General features: G+C 43.7%; 1 protein-coding gene across 12 annotated transcripts in view; it reads right to left on the reverse strand.

The window, feature by feature from the left end:
- The window catches only part of LOC139010400 (protocadherin alpha-C2), a 171271-nt gene that overhangs the window by 27034 nt on the left and 125211 nt on the right, over positions 1-19026 (reverse strand). For 11 of the 12 annotated variants that reach the window (XM_070414794.1, XM_070414793.1, XM_070414795.1 and 8 more), the window contains exon 2: positions 3421-3479. In XM_070414794.1, coding sequence (XP_070270895.1) covers positions 3421-3479 — 59 coding nt within the window. Of the gene's footprint in view, positions 1-3420; positions 3480-15221; positions 17787-19026 lie in introns of those variants that run through there. The other variant, XM_070414788.1, reaches the window with a different exon arrangement.

A 19026-nucleotide genomic window follows, 5' to 3' on the forward strand; every position in this document is an offset into this window, starting at 1 on the left:
AAAACAAAGTTACCCAAAGATTAATAGCAGAAATCTAATTAATGTCATTTACTGTCCATAACTTAGGACAAGTAAAGTTAAAAAATGAACCTTATTTTAGATTGATTTAAATTGGCTAATTAAAATAAATGAATATTCATAAAAACTTTGTTGTACTGGGCAGGAAACTGTTCCCGAAGCATTAACTAATTTTTTACTAATGGTTTATCTCATAGTAAACTTGCTTAACATGCAATGAATCCAAAGCAGTCATATTTCTGTGCAGAAAATTAAAATTAAAAAGTTATCAAGACTGCATTGCAAAATTTCCAAAAGCCTTTTAATATTATTTAAATAAAAAAAGAAGAGGGATCGTCTAATAATCCCCTGTGAGTAAATTACACCAAGAAAATTTTTTACTTTAAAAATTATTTTTCACTTGAAATGCTGAAGACAAGACACCCATGAAAACAAACATGGTGTCAAAATAAACCAAAGGAAAATGGTTCGGGCACAATTAAAAGAAAGGATCCCATGTCTAGTTTATAGAAAAGAATCCTTTATTAACCTTTGGTCGAGAATATGCTTGTATATTTCCAGAAAACTCCTCCAAGCCCATGTGGATTCCTGCAACAACGGATCCCAGAGAGCAACTGGCCAGATTGCTCCAGCCATGAAGATAAGAGGAGAAACAGTCCAGAGACGGGAGATGGTGAAGGCGCCTTTCCATACTAACAGTCAGCAGCTGTGTGTTGCTACAGGTTGCCCAGGACTAAGCCAGAGAAGGTCAGACCTGCACTGCCACCGTTTGCCCACCATCCTGAGCTAGCATAGCACTATTGGCATGTACACACAAGGAACTGTTGGACATTGAAATTGGGACACAAAAAACTGTTGGCCCAGAAAGAAACGTACAACAGACTGATTCCTTGGATGCCTGGCAGCAATTTAAAAAGGACATGACATTTGCCTCTCAGCATATGTCACTATTGCTTGTCTCATTTTTGTTCTCATGTTTATTTCTAGTCTGCAGATGTGGAATAAAGAGTCTTAAAAGGACTCGAACCCTTTTGGGCGGCATTCATTTTTCAAGATTTTTTTAAGGAAAAGAAAAGGGGGAGATGTGGGAAACCGCCTATTGTCTTCTCTAGCAGAGAGGTGTGGACAAGGAGCCCGGAATGCTGGTGACCCTTGAAGCCCTGGCAAAGGTCCGAGCTGTGCACCCACTGTTTAGTCCAGACAATGGCAGCTGAAGCAACTTCCCCACCAGATAGTCATGTAAATCCTTACTGATAAGATAGTCTGTCTGTTACTGGAACTTGCCTGCCTAAGGGCTATAGGTGTATCCCAAACTAAATAGAAGGATGGCAAGGCCTGAGCTAAAGTGGCGTCCATCCTCTTGGGATGGGCTCTTGCTTGGCCCCCCAATTTCCAAATTATTTTCTGTCTCGTCTCTTTCATTTGTATGCAGCCCCTCTTCCAGATCCTGAACCCTGAACCATGCAGGACATGGGGGAACATACACAAGCATCGACCTATGAACCAAGAGGTCACGGTTCAATTCCTGGTCAGAGCACATGCCTGGGTTTTGGGCTGGATCCCCAGTGTGGGGCGTGAAGGAGGCAGCCAATTGATGATTCTCTCTCATCATTGGTGTTTCTATCTCTCTCTTCCTCTCCCGTCCTCTCTGAAATCAATAAAAAAAAATTTAAAAAAACAACAACAGTTGCCCAGTCCTAGCTGGTTTGGCTTAATGGATAGAGCATCAGCCTGTGGACCCAAGGGTCCTAGGTTCGATCCCAGTCAAGGGCATGTACCTCGGTTGCAGGCTTGATCCCTGGCCCTGGTCCGGGGCCAGTACGGGAGGCAACCAATCCATGTGTCTCTCACAGTGATGTTTCTTTCTTTCTCTCTCCTTTCCTTCCACTCTCTCTAAAAATTGATGGAAAAATATCCTCGGGTGAGGATTAACAAAATAAATAAATAAGGCTTTATGACCTAAAAAAACAAACAAAAAAACAGTTGCCCAGCCCAGCCAGGTGTGGCCCAGTGGTTGAGCATTGACCCAGGAATCAAGAGGTCACTGGTTCGATTCCAGGTCAGGGCATATGCCCAGGTTGCGGGCTTAAGGAGTGTGGGGTGTGCAGGAGGCAGCCGATCAATGAATGATTCTCTCTCATCATGGATGTTTCTATCTCTCTCTCCCTCTTCCTTTCTTTAGGAAATCAATAAAAAAAATATTTTAAAAAATGTTGCCCAGATATTTTGAAGGGCTTAAGTTTGAAGTTTATTTTTTCTTTAAAACAAAATCCCTTTGGTGGCAGTGGTCATTGGTTTCTTGGCCCTCCCCATTTGGTTTCCAAAGACACTCACAAATAATGAATCTTTTATTTGGCCCCATGGCATAGATACTACATCAGCTCTGGTAATAATGGTTGTTAATCAATTACTGTCAAAGAGACAAAATAGAGAAAGCAACATTATATTTAATCTAAGTCTCAGAGTAATACTATTACTCTAGATTAATATAAAGTATGCTAGATTTGGTCTCCAGATATTTAATAAAGGCCCTTCACATGGCTCATCCTCGGAAGAGCGCAAGCCATTGATGGCCATAAGATAGCAACAAGATGGAAAGATAAAAAGACTCTATCTAATAGGGGTGAACATGAACAAGAATAATTATCAATTATTGTGGCTGACAGACCATAACTATCAATGTGCAATAGCAAATCAAGGTAGACAACATGTGCACATATATTACACAAAGTACTCAAGTCCAAACATATCAGTATTATTACAAGTTTTAAGAAGGGGACAGAGCCCTGACTGGGTGGCTCATGGTTGGAGCGTCATCCCTTACAACAAAAGGTTGTGGGTTTGATTCCCAGTCGGAGTACATACCCAGGTTGCAAGTTCAATCCTCAGTTGGGGCATGTACAGGAGGCAACCAATCAAGGTTTCTCTCTTACATTGATGTTTTGTTTTGTTTTGTTTTTCTCTCTCTCCCTCTCCCTTCCTCTCTCTCTAAAAAATAAAATAAAATAAAAACCACACACACACACACACACACACGCACGCACGCACACAACAGATCCTTGGGTAAGGATTTAAAAAAAGAAGAAGAAGAAAAAGGAGATAGAAAGTATAGATGGAGAAGGGATAAAGGAGTTGGAATTACTTCCTCATAGAAATTCTAATGAGAGAATGTATAGAGCAGCCTGTCTGCAATTTTACAGAAGACATTTGCCAGCGCTTGAGAAGCATTTGGCACTGACCACTTCCAATGTTTCAAGGAATAGACACAGAGAAAAATAATTGCATTCCCCTGGCAGAGTGTCTAAAGCTTCCTAGTTTTGACAGCTGCTTCCGGAGACATAGTTTATCTGAGCCATACAAGTTCAAGTTACCACTGAGTATAGGAAGGAGAAAAATACATACCTGTGCATTCCTGCTCTCAGGGAGGCAGAGTAACGCCAGTCAGGATTGGGCTGTCGTGGCTGCAAAATCACAAAGGGAGTTTTTGTTAATATGACCAAACAATGATCTCCCGGTGATGATGTTCATTGATTAGTTGTTTCTTAAATATTTCCATGCATCTAAAAAAAAAAAAAAAAAGGACTGAAGGAGCCTTTTCATGTGTCACACTAAGATGATATCAATATATATAGCAGTTCAGGAGAAAATTAGATTATCTCGTCAGGGTCCTTGCACCGGCTAAATATCACAGAAAACCAGATTTAATGATGCTGTGAGGACCAGCTTCAGCTCCACCTCACTCAAAACAGGTCTGTGTTCTTAAAGCAGCACTGTGGAGGGGCCATCTGTTTTGAGACAGGAAAAGCTTTTGTTACTTTTGCCCTAAATGCCCCATTAGGGGCACATCCCCAGTCTGGCGTTCGAGCTGTAACAGGGCACATGACTACACAGGCCCTGCAGGTCTGGCTGACTGCAGAGCACTGCAATCCGCTGCTGGATTTGTAAACTGCAGCGTGTTTGACCCAGGATGATGTGCCCGGTCATAATGCCAGCAACTGGTAACTCACTGCCTCTTCTGCGGATTGAAGAGGAATGCTAGGGAGAGGAAAACAAACCACGGTGCAGTTTGACCTTGTTTTGCTACATAATCCTTTCCATGATCCTTTCCATGAAATTCCCTCCTTCTCCGAGCGCTTTGCCTCCTCACTCAGTTACTGTTCACTAAGCTCTAATTGTTTCACAGGGAAGAGCTGACATGTAAGAAGATGGCTCATTCTGCAGCACCAATGTGTTGGAAAGATCTGCTGCCATGTGTCTACAAACGGTCAATCCAAAGTGGAGGAGACAAAGAGGAAAACATGGGCAACTAAATACTGTTCGGGGAGTTATGTGCTGAATAGAAGCTACTCAGGAATCAGTGGGTACAAAAAGCAATGATCATCACTCTCTGTATCAATTAGCAAAAGTTTTATATGAAAAACCTGTGATAGATGTTCCTCTCAAAGTGGCCCTGTCACGAAATACTGAGTTCTATTTGAGTGAAAAGATGAGAGACAGAGGTTGTATTTTATATTTTCCTCTGGATTATAATGATCATATTTAGTAGACACAAAGCCAGAGTAATACCAATTAACTATTTCAAAATGTCAATAATTCTTGTTCCTATCATTCTTATAGTTCATTCACAGGATGCACAGTATTTCATAAACACACTTCTTCCCAACATCTAGAGCAGTGATTAGCAGCTCAACTCCCAGAAAGACTTTGAGATGGCTAAATGATATTCAAAGATTCAGCCAAAGTCAAGACCCAGGAAAAGCTACAGCTCTAGGATACTTTCAATGTTTCCATGCATTAACTGTCCTCTCTGGTCCTTTCCACTCTATTGGCAACATATGAATATTCAAGCTGCTTCATCTTTGTTTTAAGTTCACAAAATGCTATGGATGTTCCATATAAAGTAGCATAAAACCATCTACAGACAAACGGAGGGGGTTCCCATTTTATATCAGTGGTGTTAGAGGGAACAGAAGAGAAGATATTTGCAAATCCTTTTATAAACTTGAAACTATGACGGAAGTACTTTTTATTAATCAGATCATCACCATCTTTCACCTTACTGTCAGCAGTCTTAGCATCAGCTTGTCAATTGTGAGAACCTTCCTTCAAGAAAGACTTTGACATCTGTTGAATGAATGTTGCCAATTTTTCAATGATTGGGTAACATTCATGATGAAAATTGCTGCAGCTTGATCTTTGGAATGAAATCACCAGCCTCATTTTGCTGAATGGCAAAGTTCTAGCAGGATTGACCAGGAAATTCAGTTCCTCACACAAACTCACTTCCTCAGCAACATTTAATTTGTCATGCTGCTATTTTCTAGAATAGACCATCAGCAACAAGATGCTTCTGAACTTCATTTGCCAGAATCATAGTTATGATGGCAGTAAGATCAGGCAGGGAAAAGGTAAGGAAGAAAGCAATAAATGTTTTAAGTATCCACACTAGGCAATGAGATAAGCACTTTTACATATTATTGCATTTATCCTAACACATTCTTTGTTACATAATACATTTTATAAAAATGATTTATCTGTTTTGTTCATAAACCATGAGTATCCAAAAATATTCATAATACATAGCTATGTCCTCATATCCTAGCAGGATTCAGGTATTTTTAGGTTTTTAAAATGTTTTTGAATAAACGATCATGCAACATTACTATACTTAAATTATAAAAATGAGAAATATGAGTTTTAGAGAGATTAAGTTACTTGCCTAATTGGTGGATTTGGCTGATAGGTTATGTTTAGGTCTCCCTAATGTGAAAGTCTGTGTTTTAAATAAATTTACATGAAATTATATATTTTTTCTTTTTCCTCTGTTTTGCTTCTGAATTTCCCAAATATTGCTTTATATTAACATAATACAAAATTAAAAGTAATAAAATGTACACAGATTTTATCCAAATTTCATTAAACTTGGAAAAATTTCAAGTTGAAAGGATGATTTCTGATACACTTGGCACAGTGAACACATATATTAAGGCCTTGAACTAATTGCCGTTATTTAATTCTTGGATGGTACATTACAGGACTATGCTTAATTTCTATTGGTGAAAAGCCCCAGTATGGTCTATTGTTCCAAAGCTTAGACCTTTAGTAGAATCATGGTCACAAAATTCCAGATGTGGAGAAACTCAATTAGGTATTCTATATGGGTGATATAGTTTAATTAATAAACAAAACCCATTTAAGTTTCTATCCAAATTACACAAAGATTTTACTTATCCTGCAATGATATTTTTGTTATTTTTACCATAGAATATTTGATCTACAGAAAGGTGAATCACCTTTTCCAAGACAGATATAAAATAAAATAGGTTAAAAATACCCTATGTCTCCTGGCCAGAGTGGCTCAGTAGTTGAGCGTCAATGACCTATGAACCAGGAGGTCACAGTTCAATTCCCAGTCAGGGCACATGCCCAGGTTGTGGGCTTGGTCCCCAGTAGTGGGTGTGCAGGAGGCAGCTGATCAATGATTCTCATCATTGATGTTTCTATCTCACTCTTCCTCTCCCTTCCTCTCTGAAATCAATAAAAATACATTTTAAAAATACCCTATGTCATTCATAAAGTCATAGGACTACTCAGGAAATAATATGCTATCTTCTTATCATGAAAATTCATGTTGAAGCTATCAACAAATGGCCCTCTGAAACATGAGACTAGATGGAGCATTTCATTTGCCTTCCTAATAGGACTCTATTAAGGATGTATCCACTGTAGATTTTTCACAGTAATATTCTGTGAACATTGATATAATCAATGATAGGCAGAATCCTAAAATTGCCCCCAAGATCCACACACCACAGTGTATATGCCCTGAATAATCTCCAAGACTGTATATGATGGATCTTACTCCATATTAGGTTATGTTACATGGCACAATTGACTTAAGAAAGGAGGATCAGGAGAGAAACCAAGATGGCAGCATAGGTAAACACCGGAAATTGCTGCCTCGAACAACTACTTCAAAAATACAACTAAAAGACAAAACGGACATCATCCAGAACCACAGGAAGGCTGGCTGAGTGGAAATTCTACAACTAGAAGGAAAGAGAAAAGCACACTGAGACTCAGAGGAGGTGCGGAAGTAAAGTGCAGAGGAACGGAGGCGCACGTGGAAAGGGCTGGCAACTGAGGACGTGGTTATCTTTTTCAATCGGGAGGGAGTCTCAAGCTCCCAACTGCTCTGAACTCCAGTTCTGGGCGAGTCTCTGGGGACCCAGACTCACACGGGGAGAAACTGGACTGTCTGGCATCAGGCGAAACTCGAGGGCGGCTTTCTCTCAGAGGTGCTTGCAGCGATTACCGCAGGACACTGAGACCCAGGGCCTCTTAGGGCAGGGTTGAGGATCAGCCATAGCTGTTTGCTCCACACTGTTGATTCCCTGAGACCCCGCCCCACACAAGCTGTGTGCAGAGGCTTTTGCATATGAATGGCCTGGCCCTTTGCAATCTAACATTACCTAACAAACTGCAGCAGAGTGAGAGAGACCCAGAACATCCAAAAGAAGGCTCAAGGCCCCACAGCAGCTTGCATTGCTTCACAACTGCACCTCATCTGGGGACCTCCAAAACCCATACAAAGAGGAAGAATCTGCAGATCTCTCCATAGCTCCTGCTGGGTAGCCTCAGACAGAAGCTAAATTAGCACCTCCTTAGAGATCCAAGAGCCAGTGTACCCAGTGGTCAGAGTGGGACCATCCACATTACAACTCCTCAGATCCATAAGGGACACACTCAGGGGGCAGACTCAGTGAGCACCAAAGCCCCACTGAAGCAAGTCTTGCCCCATAAGAGTGTCTCCAGCACAGAAGTTCTCCCATCATAAACACAGCTGATTCTCACAGCCAATTGACCTGGAGGTCAATTCTCCCAGTCATACCTACAACAATCAAGGCTTAACTACAACAAGACTGTGCATAAAGCCCACAAAGGGGTGCACCAAGAGTGTCCACCTCAGGTAATTGAGTAGGCTGAGCCACTGGGCCCTATAGGACACCTAGCACAGAAAGCCACTCTATCAACACAGGGAAGCATAAAAAATGCAGAGACAAAGAAACAGGTCACAAATGACAGAAATGGAGGAAAGCAAATGACTGGATATAGAGTTCAAAACCACAGTTATAAGGTTTTTCAATAATTTTCTAGAAACCGCCGATAAATTTAGTGAGACCCTCAATAAATCTAGTGAGACCCTCGAGGCTTTGAAAAAGGACCAACTAGAAATTAAGCATGCACTGACTGAAATAAAGAACATTAAACAGAGATCCAACAGCAGACTAGAGGATCGCAAGAATCAAGTCAAAGATTTGAAATACAAAGAAGCAAAAAACACCCAACAGGAAAAGCAAAAAGAAAAAAGAATCCAAAAATATGAAGATAGTGTAAGAAGCCTCTGGGACAACTTCAAGCGTACCAACATCCAAATTATGAGGGTGCCAGAAAAAGAGAGAGAGCAAGATATTGAAAACCTATTTGAAGAAATAATGACAGAAAACTTCCCCTACCTGGTGAAAGAAATAGACTTACAAGTCCAGGAAGCGCAGAGAACCCCAAACAAGAGGAATCCAAAGAGGACCACACCAAGACACATCATAATTAAAATGCCAAGGGCAAAAGACAAAGAGAGAATCTTAAAAGCAGCAAGAGAAAAACAGTTAGTTACCTACAAGGGAGTACCCATATGACTGTCAGCTGATTTCTCAATAGAAACTATGCAGTCCAGAAGGGAGTGGCAAGAAATATTCAAAGTGCCCTAACCAGTTTGGCTCAGTGGATAGAGCATCGGCCTATGGACTGAAAGGTCCCAGGTTCGATTCTGGTCAAGGGCACATACCTTGGTTGCGGGCACATCCCCAGTGGGGGGTGTGCAGGAGGCAGCTGATCGATGTTTCTCTCTCATCGATGTTTCTAATTCTCTATCCCTCTCCCTTCCTCTCTGTAAAAAAAAAATCAGTAAAATGTATTTTTTTAAAAAAAGAAATATTCAAAGTGATGAATAACAAGAACCTACAACCAAGATTACTTTACCCAGCAAAGCTATCATTCAGAATTAAAGGTCAGATAAGGAGCTTCACAGATAAGAAAAAACTAAAGGAGTTCATCACCACCAAATCAGTATTATATGAAATGCTGAAAGGTATCCTTTAGGAAGAGGAAGAAGAAGAAAAAAGTAAAGATACAAATTATGAACAACAAATACATATCAACAAGTGAATCTAAAAAAATCAAGTGAATAAATAATCTGATGAACAGAATAAACTGGTGAATATAATAGAATCAGGGGCATAGAAAGGGAGAGGACTGACAATTCTTGGGGGAAAAGGGGTGTGGGGGGTGTTGGAAGAGACTGGAAAAAAAATCGTACACCTATGGATGAGGACAGTGGTGGGGGGTAAGGGCAGAGGGTGGGGTGGGAACCGGGTGGAAGGGAGCTATGGGGGGGGGGGGGGGGAGAGGAACAACTGTAATAATCTGAACAATAAAGATTTAATTAAAAAAAAAAAAAAAAGGCCAAAACCGGTTTGGCTCAGTGGATAGAGCGTCGGCCTGCGGACTGAAGGGTCCCAGGTTCGATTCTGGTCAAGGGCATGTACCTGGGTTGCGGGCACATCCCCAGTGGGAGATGTGCAGGAGGCAGCTGATTGATGTTTCTCTTTCATCGATGTTTCTAACTCTATCTCTCTCCCTTCCTCTCTGTAAAAAATCAATAAAATATATTAAAAAAAAAATTAAAATTAAAAAAAATAAAAAAAAAAAGAGATTCATCTAGGAGGGACCAGCGTACTCACATGAGCCTTTTAAATCTGGGTCTAGAGATCAGAGATAGATATCAGTGAGACTTGAAGCATGAGAGGGATTCTGTGTGAGAGAAGATTCTCCACTGTAAGTTTTGACGATGTTGGGGGCCATGGGCAAGGACTGGAGAGCAACCTTTAAGAGCTGAGAGTGAGCTACAGCCAACAGTACAAAATGGGGATCTCCATCCTCAAGCAACTGAATTCTGCCAAGAACCTGGATGAGCTCGAAAGCAGATTCTTCCCTCAAAGCCTCCAGAAAAGAGCTCAGCCCAGCTGCCATGTTGATTTCAGCCTTGTGAGCAGAGGACCCAGTCACTTTGTGCAGGGCTCTGAGATAATAAGTGAGTGTTGTTTTTAATAATTGGTAGCAATTTCTTACAAAGCAATAGAAAATAAATACACAGACTATTGGTTAGATTCAAAAATGAATCTAACATTTAAAATAATAATTGTTATGTTACATATTAGTTGTCTAGTAAAGCAAATTAAAAAGATGATAAACATGAGAATTCTAGGTTAAATATTTGCCTCTGAAGCCATTTACAACCCCTAATTCACAGAGCAGGAAAGTAAAATAAATAGGACTTTAAAAGAGACCTAATAGGTTTCAGTACAACAGAAAATACTTGGTTTGCTTAATTCTGAATGCACAGCCTGCTAACACAGCAGTTACTCTCTCACTCACAGTTTCACTTCCCTGGAGCCCAGAGTTCCAACCCTGCAAGGCCAGAAAGAAACTAAGGCTGCTTATGTGCCAAAGAACTAACATTTCTCGTCACCTTTGCAATGTTAGATCTTTCTTTGCATTTCTCAAGTCCAAATTCTTGAAAGAAAAACTTGTATAACATTTAGGCTCACAAATTTAAAACACTGAGAATTTCTCTTGGCCTTTGATTTTTGAAATCATGATTAAAGATTACAATGCTCAAAATTTTATATAAATAAGCTAAATTTGTATTCACACTATAATATGCATGGGGACAGGTAAAGTCCTACAAAAGTCACAAAGACACTGTAAATCCCCATTAAATTGAGTTCAACGTCTGGGGCTTGCTGATGACAATTTTTCCTCAAACATTTACAAACAGATATCATCCTGACCTCCAATTGAAAGCAAAAATTCGTGGCCAACCAAGGCAAGTATCCAGAACTGGCTCTGCTCTTCTGTCAAGCAGACAGCATGCCAATAGACAATTTATAATATGCCAGACTGTGTCCCTGCAGAGTGTTCTGAGGTAGACCAGATGCCCATATGACGGCTCACTCCTGGGTCAGAGGAAAGGGTAAGCCAATGACATTCAAGCTACAGTAAATAGATTTCTTCATCAGTCAGAATATGAACAAGATAAAGAGAGAGAGAAGAGCTCAGCCATAATTCCATCTGGCTCAGCATATCTGCAGAAAAGGGAGAAAGGAGGTAATTTGAAGAAATTATTATATTATCATACAAAAGGAAATTAACCTTTTTTCAGAAGAACAGTCCTATAACCAATATGGAAATGGCAAAACAAAACAGCCTCACCCACTCAAGGATGAAACACTGGAATAGGAAGCTCACAGATACAATTTCTTCAGCTATTCTGACCATTGTGCACTTCTTACAAATTTGCCACCATAACACTTCCCACTAAGTGTAAATTCTGTTCCAGGACAGAGTCACCAGAGAGAAAAGTTAGTCCTGGGGGAAATAAATTAGGTGCCACTTAACAAAAAGTGTTAACTCTCCAGGCCACTGCACCTAGAATTAGGGTAAATCTGTATACACAGTGGCTGAAATAACTGAAGATTTGGTGACTACTAATTGTTTTGAAAATAAATGAAAGTGAATGCAAAACAACTCGTTTCTGCTAGTCTTTTGGCAATTTTCACATATTGTACCAACTGGTCCCACGGAGGCCCAGTTAAACAAATCTGCCCAGAGCGCTCAAAGGGACTCAGCAGTAGTCACAGGACCACAACTGCACAGAATTCACCTGAAGATTTGACTCCTTTACTTGGAGACTCTGAAAGCAGTGCTAACCACATTCAGTATCAGGTTTTCAGAAATCTCCGAAGAGAAATTCTGCCCTATTCCCAAATAGTTACTTCAAAAACCTCATTGCACAAGTGGTTCACTGGGGAGTAAAACTCATCAAAAGATTAGAGTCTGCTGTTAAATGCTGATGTTTAATAAGCAACAAGAGAGAAATCAGAGAAAGGACCAAGATAAAAGATCTTAATAGGTTGTGCAAATTGTAAAACAAATAAACAAGTAAAAATATATTAGCTTGGTAGTAACATTTTTACTCATTGATCCTTCCATTTGTGACCTACTTCTATGCAAGGAATTACTCTTTTTCCAAAAGCAATTAATTTACACTACTAGGTGAACCTAGTAGTAACCTACAGGCCTGAGACTCCCATGTCAGAAGGAGTATAAACATTGGGATTCTTGCGAACTCATGCTATTTCAGACAGCACAGTCTTTGTAGTCAGACAGACATGAGTTAAAATACTACTAGCAGAGTGACTCGTATGTCACAACCTCTCTGAGCTTGTTTCCTCACGGTATTGATCAATGTTTAATGTGATTTACAAGTAATGAAACCATACATATATTGCAAAGTAGAATATTTTCATACAGCAGGGTAGCCAGTGCACATTCCCTTACTCCTCCTCTCCGACTCCCATCTGATTTTAATGTAGGCACATGGTCTTAATTGCACCCCAGGACTCTCCTGCCATCTGCAGTAACTAGGTGTGGAAAACAGAAAGCCTAACATGGGAATTTAGCAGGTTGATCTAGCAGTGATGACTTTCAGAGTTGACTGATTTTTGTCCCCATTTTGCCATGCTATGACAATGTGACACTCCCTCCCCACCACTGCAACAATTTCAGGAGCTGTAAGTCTTAGGGCCCTTTGCTGGATTTCCCAAAGTGTCTGGCAGAAATTTGCCTTTATTAAAATCATGCACTCTCCTGCCAAAATCCCACAAGAGCAAGCACTTTTCTCATTGAATTTGCTCCCTAGATTAAAGGTTTGTTTACCAAAGTACACATTACCACATAGGTCAGTGTAAAACAAATAGTTCATGTATCCAATTGCCCCAAGCTTTGAGCCAAGAGATAGAGAGTAAGCATGTCATTCCCCTGAGCTTCTGGCTCACAGCTGGTGGCAAAGCTTGTCTGGCCTGCTCTCCACCCCTCTTCATCATCTGTGGCCTACCCCAGGCCCAAGAGGGTTTCACAGGAATTTGTTAAGCAAATATCTTACAGCATCCTTATTTAAAGTCAATCCCTTTGACATGCTTCCAAAAGCTATGATCTAAAGAATTCTAGAAGTTCCTTGATTTTCCCTCCTGTTTTTCTTAATCTTCAATATGCCTCCCATGGCTGCTCAGCACTGACTAACATCAGGCTCTTCTGCTAAATCTGCCTACAATGAACACAGAAAATTCTCTCAACCCATCTCTGGTTTGTTTGGGGGCGGGGGGTGGGGGGTGGGGGAGGAGTTCTGTGCATATGCATTACTTTCCTCAAGTTTAGCATGGATTTAGAATGTGAATCTATGCACATTAATAAAAAGACAGCAAAATGACAATGAAAATGCATCACAAAATTATAGGAGGGACAATTACTATTAACTGATTTTGTAGTAGCTCCAAAAGTCCTAGCTATAAAGTAGTTGTGTAAGAAGATAACAATTCATCACTATTTATGGGGAAATTTTTGGCTTCTGAAATCCAAGTTTAAAGGATCACAAAGCAGAACTCTATTATTTCAAGCATGCTTATTGAGATAAACACCTATATAAACACACCCACACATGCATGCACTGTCCAATAATTTACAGACATTCTTTACAACAATGAGCAGGCTGGCCTTATGCCCACTTAAAACTAGTGTATTTACAAACACCTGTCTTTCATGTACAGTAAGCCATCCATTTTCCAAAGCATTTGTAGCTATTGCAAACTAAATATTAGATCCAGAAAATGAATGTGTGCTTTGGAACCTGTTGAATAATTGTCATTTAACTTAAAGACGCAAGGGGCTTGCCCTGGCTGGGTAGTTCAGTTGGTCGTCCCAATACACCAAGGTTGTGGGTTCGATCCCCGGTCAGGGCACATACAAGAATCAACCAATGAATGCATTAAGAAAGTGAAACAACAAATCAATGTTTCTCTTCCTATCTCTATCTCTCTCTAAAATCAATAAATACACATTTTAAAAAGAAGACAAGAGGGGCTTGAAGAGGCTAGTTCACATCTCATCAAAACCTTAGGGATTATCAACAGGGAATCAAAAGATTACAGATTGTATTTAAGCTAAATGCAGGGAAATCCTCTTACAATGAATTCACTATATGCCAAAAAAGGTGACTAGTAGGAGAGTTCTTTCCCCCTCATCTTTCTTCACAACCCCAGCTTATTCTGGTCTTCAGCATATCCCCACATCCCTAATCCACTCATCATCTCCCTGGTCCAACCAGACAAAAAGTGGTTCTTTGTCTCTCTGCTCACCACCATTCATTTCCTCTGACAGCCCCATACAGAAGAGTTACCACAGCAAACAGCCAAAGTAAACTTTGGCTTCAGGGTGAGGTCCACATTCTTTGGTTATATCACCTCTGCCATCAATTTCCAGAATATCCTATCACATTAGTTCAGTGCATTTACTAGAAATATTAACTGGATAATTTTCACTACAGATGATCCAAGGTATAAACAGGAACAGCATACAGAGGTGATCACCACAGCCCCTAGAGGTTCCAGAGCTTTTAAAAACACAACACTCCTATAGCATTTCAAAAGAGAACTTTCCCTTTACATAATACTAGAGGCCCAATGCACGAAATTCATGCAAGCATAGGCCTTCTTTCCCCCGGCTGCCAGCACTGGCTTCCCTCTGGCACCCGGGACCCGGGCTTCCCTCGAAGCCCGGCTTCGTCTGGAAGGTCATCTGGAAGGACGCCCGGAAGGATGTCTGGTCTGGTTAGCATACTATGCTTTTATTATTAAAGATTATTATAGACAGCAGAGACTATTTCTCCTTGAATCTCATGTTATGCCCTAAAGCATCATTTTATTCTCAAGCCTATACTATTTCTCTACAGAGCTGTATTTTAACATCAAATATTTAAGACTAATCCTTATTTCTCAAGCAATGTTATAATCAAGTCTTCATATCTGTAAAAAAAATGGAAAGTAAAACAACTGTCTAATACTACTTTTCTACAGAGGAAACAGCAGATTATAATCAAAGCACAGGTACTATATATACTCAGTTTACCAGATAACCCCTGTCACTGTTAATAGCCTAATAAAGCCATGCACATGATACTGGGAGCAGGAGGGGTGTGTGAAAAATGCATGACTTTATGGAAGACACCCCCCCCCCAACTACTATCTCACCTCATGTTGAGAAATAGCCTCATTTTTTAGAATAATCAGGTTCCCAGCACTCTGTCCACTTTGGCCTGTGAGGTGCCTGTTGTCACTTGCTGCTGCTTGAGCTCCCCCAGGCCCAGGTCCTGTCTGCGCCCCTGTGTTGTAAAACATGAAAGTGTCACTCCCTGAGCCTGCTGTCAGACAGGCCTTGTAGCAGTAGGTCTTAGTGAGGGACCCATTCCCTCGCACTTCAATGAAGTGAGGCTGCACTTTGAGGCCATGCGGTATCCTGGCATCGATATTGTTATTGGCCTGTTTGTACAGTTCTGCAGAGCACCGCTCCCTCACTCCACAAAAGCCTCCACAGCACGCGGTGCCATATGCAGTGTAGCGGTAGCACTTGATGATGCTCAAAACAATGATTGTCAAAAGAAATATAAAAGACACTGTGCTTAATGCTATTATTAGATAAAGTGTAATTTCAGAGAATGTCCGAGGACTCCTAACATGTCTCTGAGTATCAGGGAGGGTTTTGGAAACTCTATCCACCACAGCTACTGTAATGGACACAGAGGCTGATAGTGATGGCTCTCCATTGTCTCGGACCACCACGGTCAGGTTGAAAGTGGTCCCACCCTCATCTCCCATCTTCCTGGTAGTCCTAATTTCTCCTGTGTGTAGTTCTACTTTGAAAAGGTCCAAATCAGAAGTCTGGGCCAGATGGTAAAAGAGCCAAGCATTTTGCCCAGAATCTGAGTCCATGGCTATGACTTTGGTGACCAGGTAGCCAGCAGGGGCAGTCCGAGGCACCATCTCAATGGCTGCTGACGAATTGGTTGAGGTAGGGTACAGGATGTAAGGGGCATGGTCATTCATGTCCACCACATACACGTTGGCGGTCACAGTGCTGCTCAGTGGTGGGCTCCCCTTGTCTTGGGCCTCCACCGTCACAAAGAACTCCCGAAACTTCTCATAGTCAAAGGAGTTGACAGCATAAAGGCTGCCACTGGCACTGTCAATGGAAACATAGGAGGTGACTGGCAGCCCTTGAATCTCCCTCTCCAGGAGGGAGTAGGTCACCTCTGCGTTCTCCTTTTCATCTGGGTCTGTGGCTTGTACTGTGCAGAGCAACACTCCTGGCAAATTGTTCTCCTGGACATAGACGGAGTAGGAGTCCTTCGGGAAGCTTGGTGGATTGTCATTGATGTCAGAGATCGCAACCTGCAGTGTCCTCTGGGATGTGAGCGGTGGTACTCCCCCATCAGTGGCTGTCACTGTGATGTTGTAGGCAGCCACCCGCTCCCTGTCCAGCGGGCCACTCACCACCAGTGTGTAGGAGTTTCCAAAGCCATTCAGTCGGAAAGGCAGTGTGGCCTCCAGGCCCAGGCTCACTTTCCGGTTGGGGCCTGAGTCTTGGTCATTGACACTGAGAAGGGCCACCACGGTATTGGGTGCAGCATCCTCAGGCACCGGGCTGTACAGGTCTGTGAGCACCACTTCTGGTGCATTATCATTCACGTCCACAATGTCCACCAGCACCTTGCAGTGACCCACCATGGGCACTGGACCCCGGTCAGTCGCCTGCACATAGATCTGATAGGAAGAGGCCTCCTCATAATCCAGCGCCCCACTCACCCGCACTTCCCCTGTGCTGGCATCGATGCTGAAGAGCTGCCTTTCCCTGTCCGACGTGTAGCTGCTCAAGGAATACCGGAGCTCTCCGTTGGAGCCCTCGTCTGGGTCTGAGGCATTCAGCTTCACCACCAATGTGCCTGGGGGCGCGTCCTCGCGAAGCTGGACGCGGTAAGTGGACTGGTTGAAGGAGGGAGAATTGTCATTAGTGTCCAGGACACGCACGGAGATCTGTGCCGTGCCGGAGCGGGCAGGGCTGCCCCCGTCCACAGCTGTGAGAACCAGGTGGTGCCAGACTGCCTGCTCTCGGTCTAGGCCCTTACGCAGCACCAGCTCCAGCACCTTGCTGTTCTCCTGCAGGGGTTTCAGGTCCAGCTCGAAGTGCTCGCTGGGGCTGAGCTCGTAGGTCTGCACCGAGTTGGCGCCCACGTCGGGGTCCTGCGCGCTCTCTATGTGAAAGCGCGCTCCAGGCGCCACCGATTCGCTTACCTGAAGCTGGTAGTCGGGCCGCGGGAAGCGCGGCGAGTTGTCATTGATGTCCAGTACCTCCACCTCCACGGCGCTCACCGCCACGGGGTTGTGCGCCAGCACCTCCAAGCTGAGCAGGCAGCGAGGCCGCTGCTCACACAGCGCCTCCCGGTCGATGCGCTCGTTGACGAAGAGCGCTCCGCTCGTCAAGTCCAGCTCCAGGTAGCGCGGGCTGGGCGAACCCAGATGGTTGATGCGCAGGCAGCCTGGCCCCAAGCGCCGCAGCTCCAGCCCCAGCGCGCGAGCCACGTTGCCCACCAGCGCGCCAGGTGCCTGCTCCTCCGGCACCGAATATCGCAGCTGGGAGGCCGCTGGGCCCGGCAGCAGCAGCAGGAGAGACAGCGGCGGCAGCAGCAGCAGCAGCCAGGACATGGGCGGCCGGAGTCGTACAGGCTCTGTCGCCCCAGATCTGCTGCCCGCCAGCTCCATAGCCACTGGCTGCGGCGGAGGCAGCCGGGCAGGGCCGGAGGCAGCAGCTTCCCCAGCCGTGCTCCACGCCCGCCCGGCCCTGCCTCCGCTCGCGCAGCCCGGCGCCCGCTCCCCGCGGCTCACGCGCTAGCAAACACCGGGGGCCGCTCCCCTCGTAGGCCCTCCGGAGGGCTCCTCGCCCCGCCGCCCTGCTGACTCCCCATATCCCATCTCCTCTGCTCGCCTCCCAGTCGCTCAGCTTGGCTTCGCTTCCAGTAGCCACCGCCGCCGCTGCTCCTCCAACGGGGAGGGAAGGAAGCAAAGGGGAGGGGGTAGTGCTCTGCTGGTCCGGGTCCGATTCCGCACCGAGATAGCGAACGGCGGCAGCGCGGACTGCTCAGTCGCTCCAGCCACTCCAGCCCCAACTCCTTCACTCTGGACCCAGCGGATCCCAGCAGACCGCGGGAACGTGGCCACTCCCTTTCTCCCTGCCCCCACCGTCCTGCTCATCCAATCTCCACGGCCCCTCGACTGCTGAACGGGTCTAGTAAGGAGATTATTGTGGGAAAAGCAGCTGTCTCCACTCCCCAGGAAAAGATTTCCAAACGCAATTTAGGAAAATAAACTGAAGGCCTTAGCTGAGTAGGGCACCTGGATGGCGGCTCCACATGAAAAGGAAACAAACGCACGGGGGCGAGGCGGGGAGGGGGTGCTCTGGGGTTACTGATGATGGGGGTTGATTATTTGCCTGACCCCAACGTTTTCCCTGGAAAACGATAAGTACTGCAGAAAGTGTTCAACTTCTAGGGCAAAGGGGCGGGGGGTGGAGGGGGTGGGGCGGGGAGAAGGGGAGAGACTGCTGTCTTCTTTCAAACCTAAAACTGGGATCCTGGGATGCAGCACTCAAGTCTGATCCTAGCCACGTGGCCCTTCCTTTCAGTGCGTGCCTTGGCAAAGAAACAATATTTCAGGTTTTAATTCTCTCTTTAAAAATTTGGCCCCAGGAAGCTGCAGGCTATTTGACCCCTTTTGATCATAGTGGGGGAATCTGGTAAAATTTTAAAGAGATTCTTTCCTCAATCTTTTCCTAATTTTACTTCAAATATTTTTCATTTGTCACCCAAGACATTGTCTTTGTTCTTTCGAGAGTGACTTCAATTTTTTTCTTTAATGGATGACAATGTCTTCAAGAGCTTGCAAAACCATTAAATCAAGAGAGTTACTCTTGATCTCTCAAGCCTGGCTGGAATTCCGACTCCAT

Source organism: Myotis yumanensis, unplaced genomic scaffold, assembly GCF_028538775.1.
Source record: "Myotis yumanensis isolate MYYU_CA2020_CCGP unplaced genomic scaffold, mMyoYum1.0.hap1 SCAF_5, whole genome shotgun sequence".
NCBI classification, from domain to species: Eukaryota; Metazoa; Chordata; class Mammalia; order Chiroptera; family Vespertilionidae; genus Myotis; species Myotis yumanensis.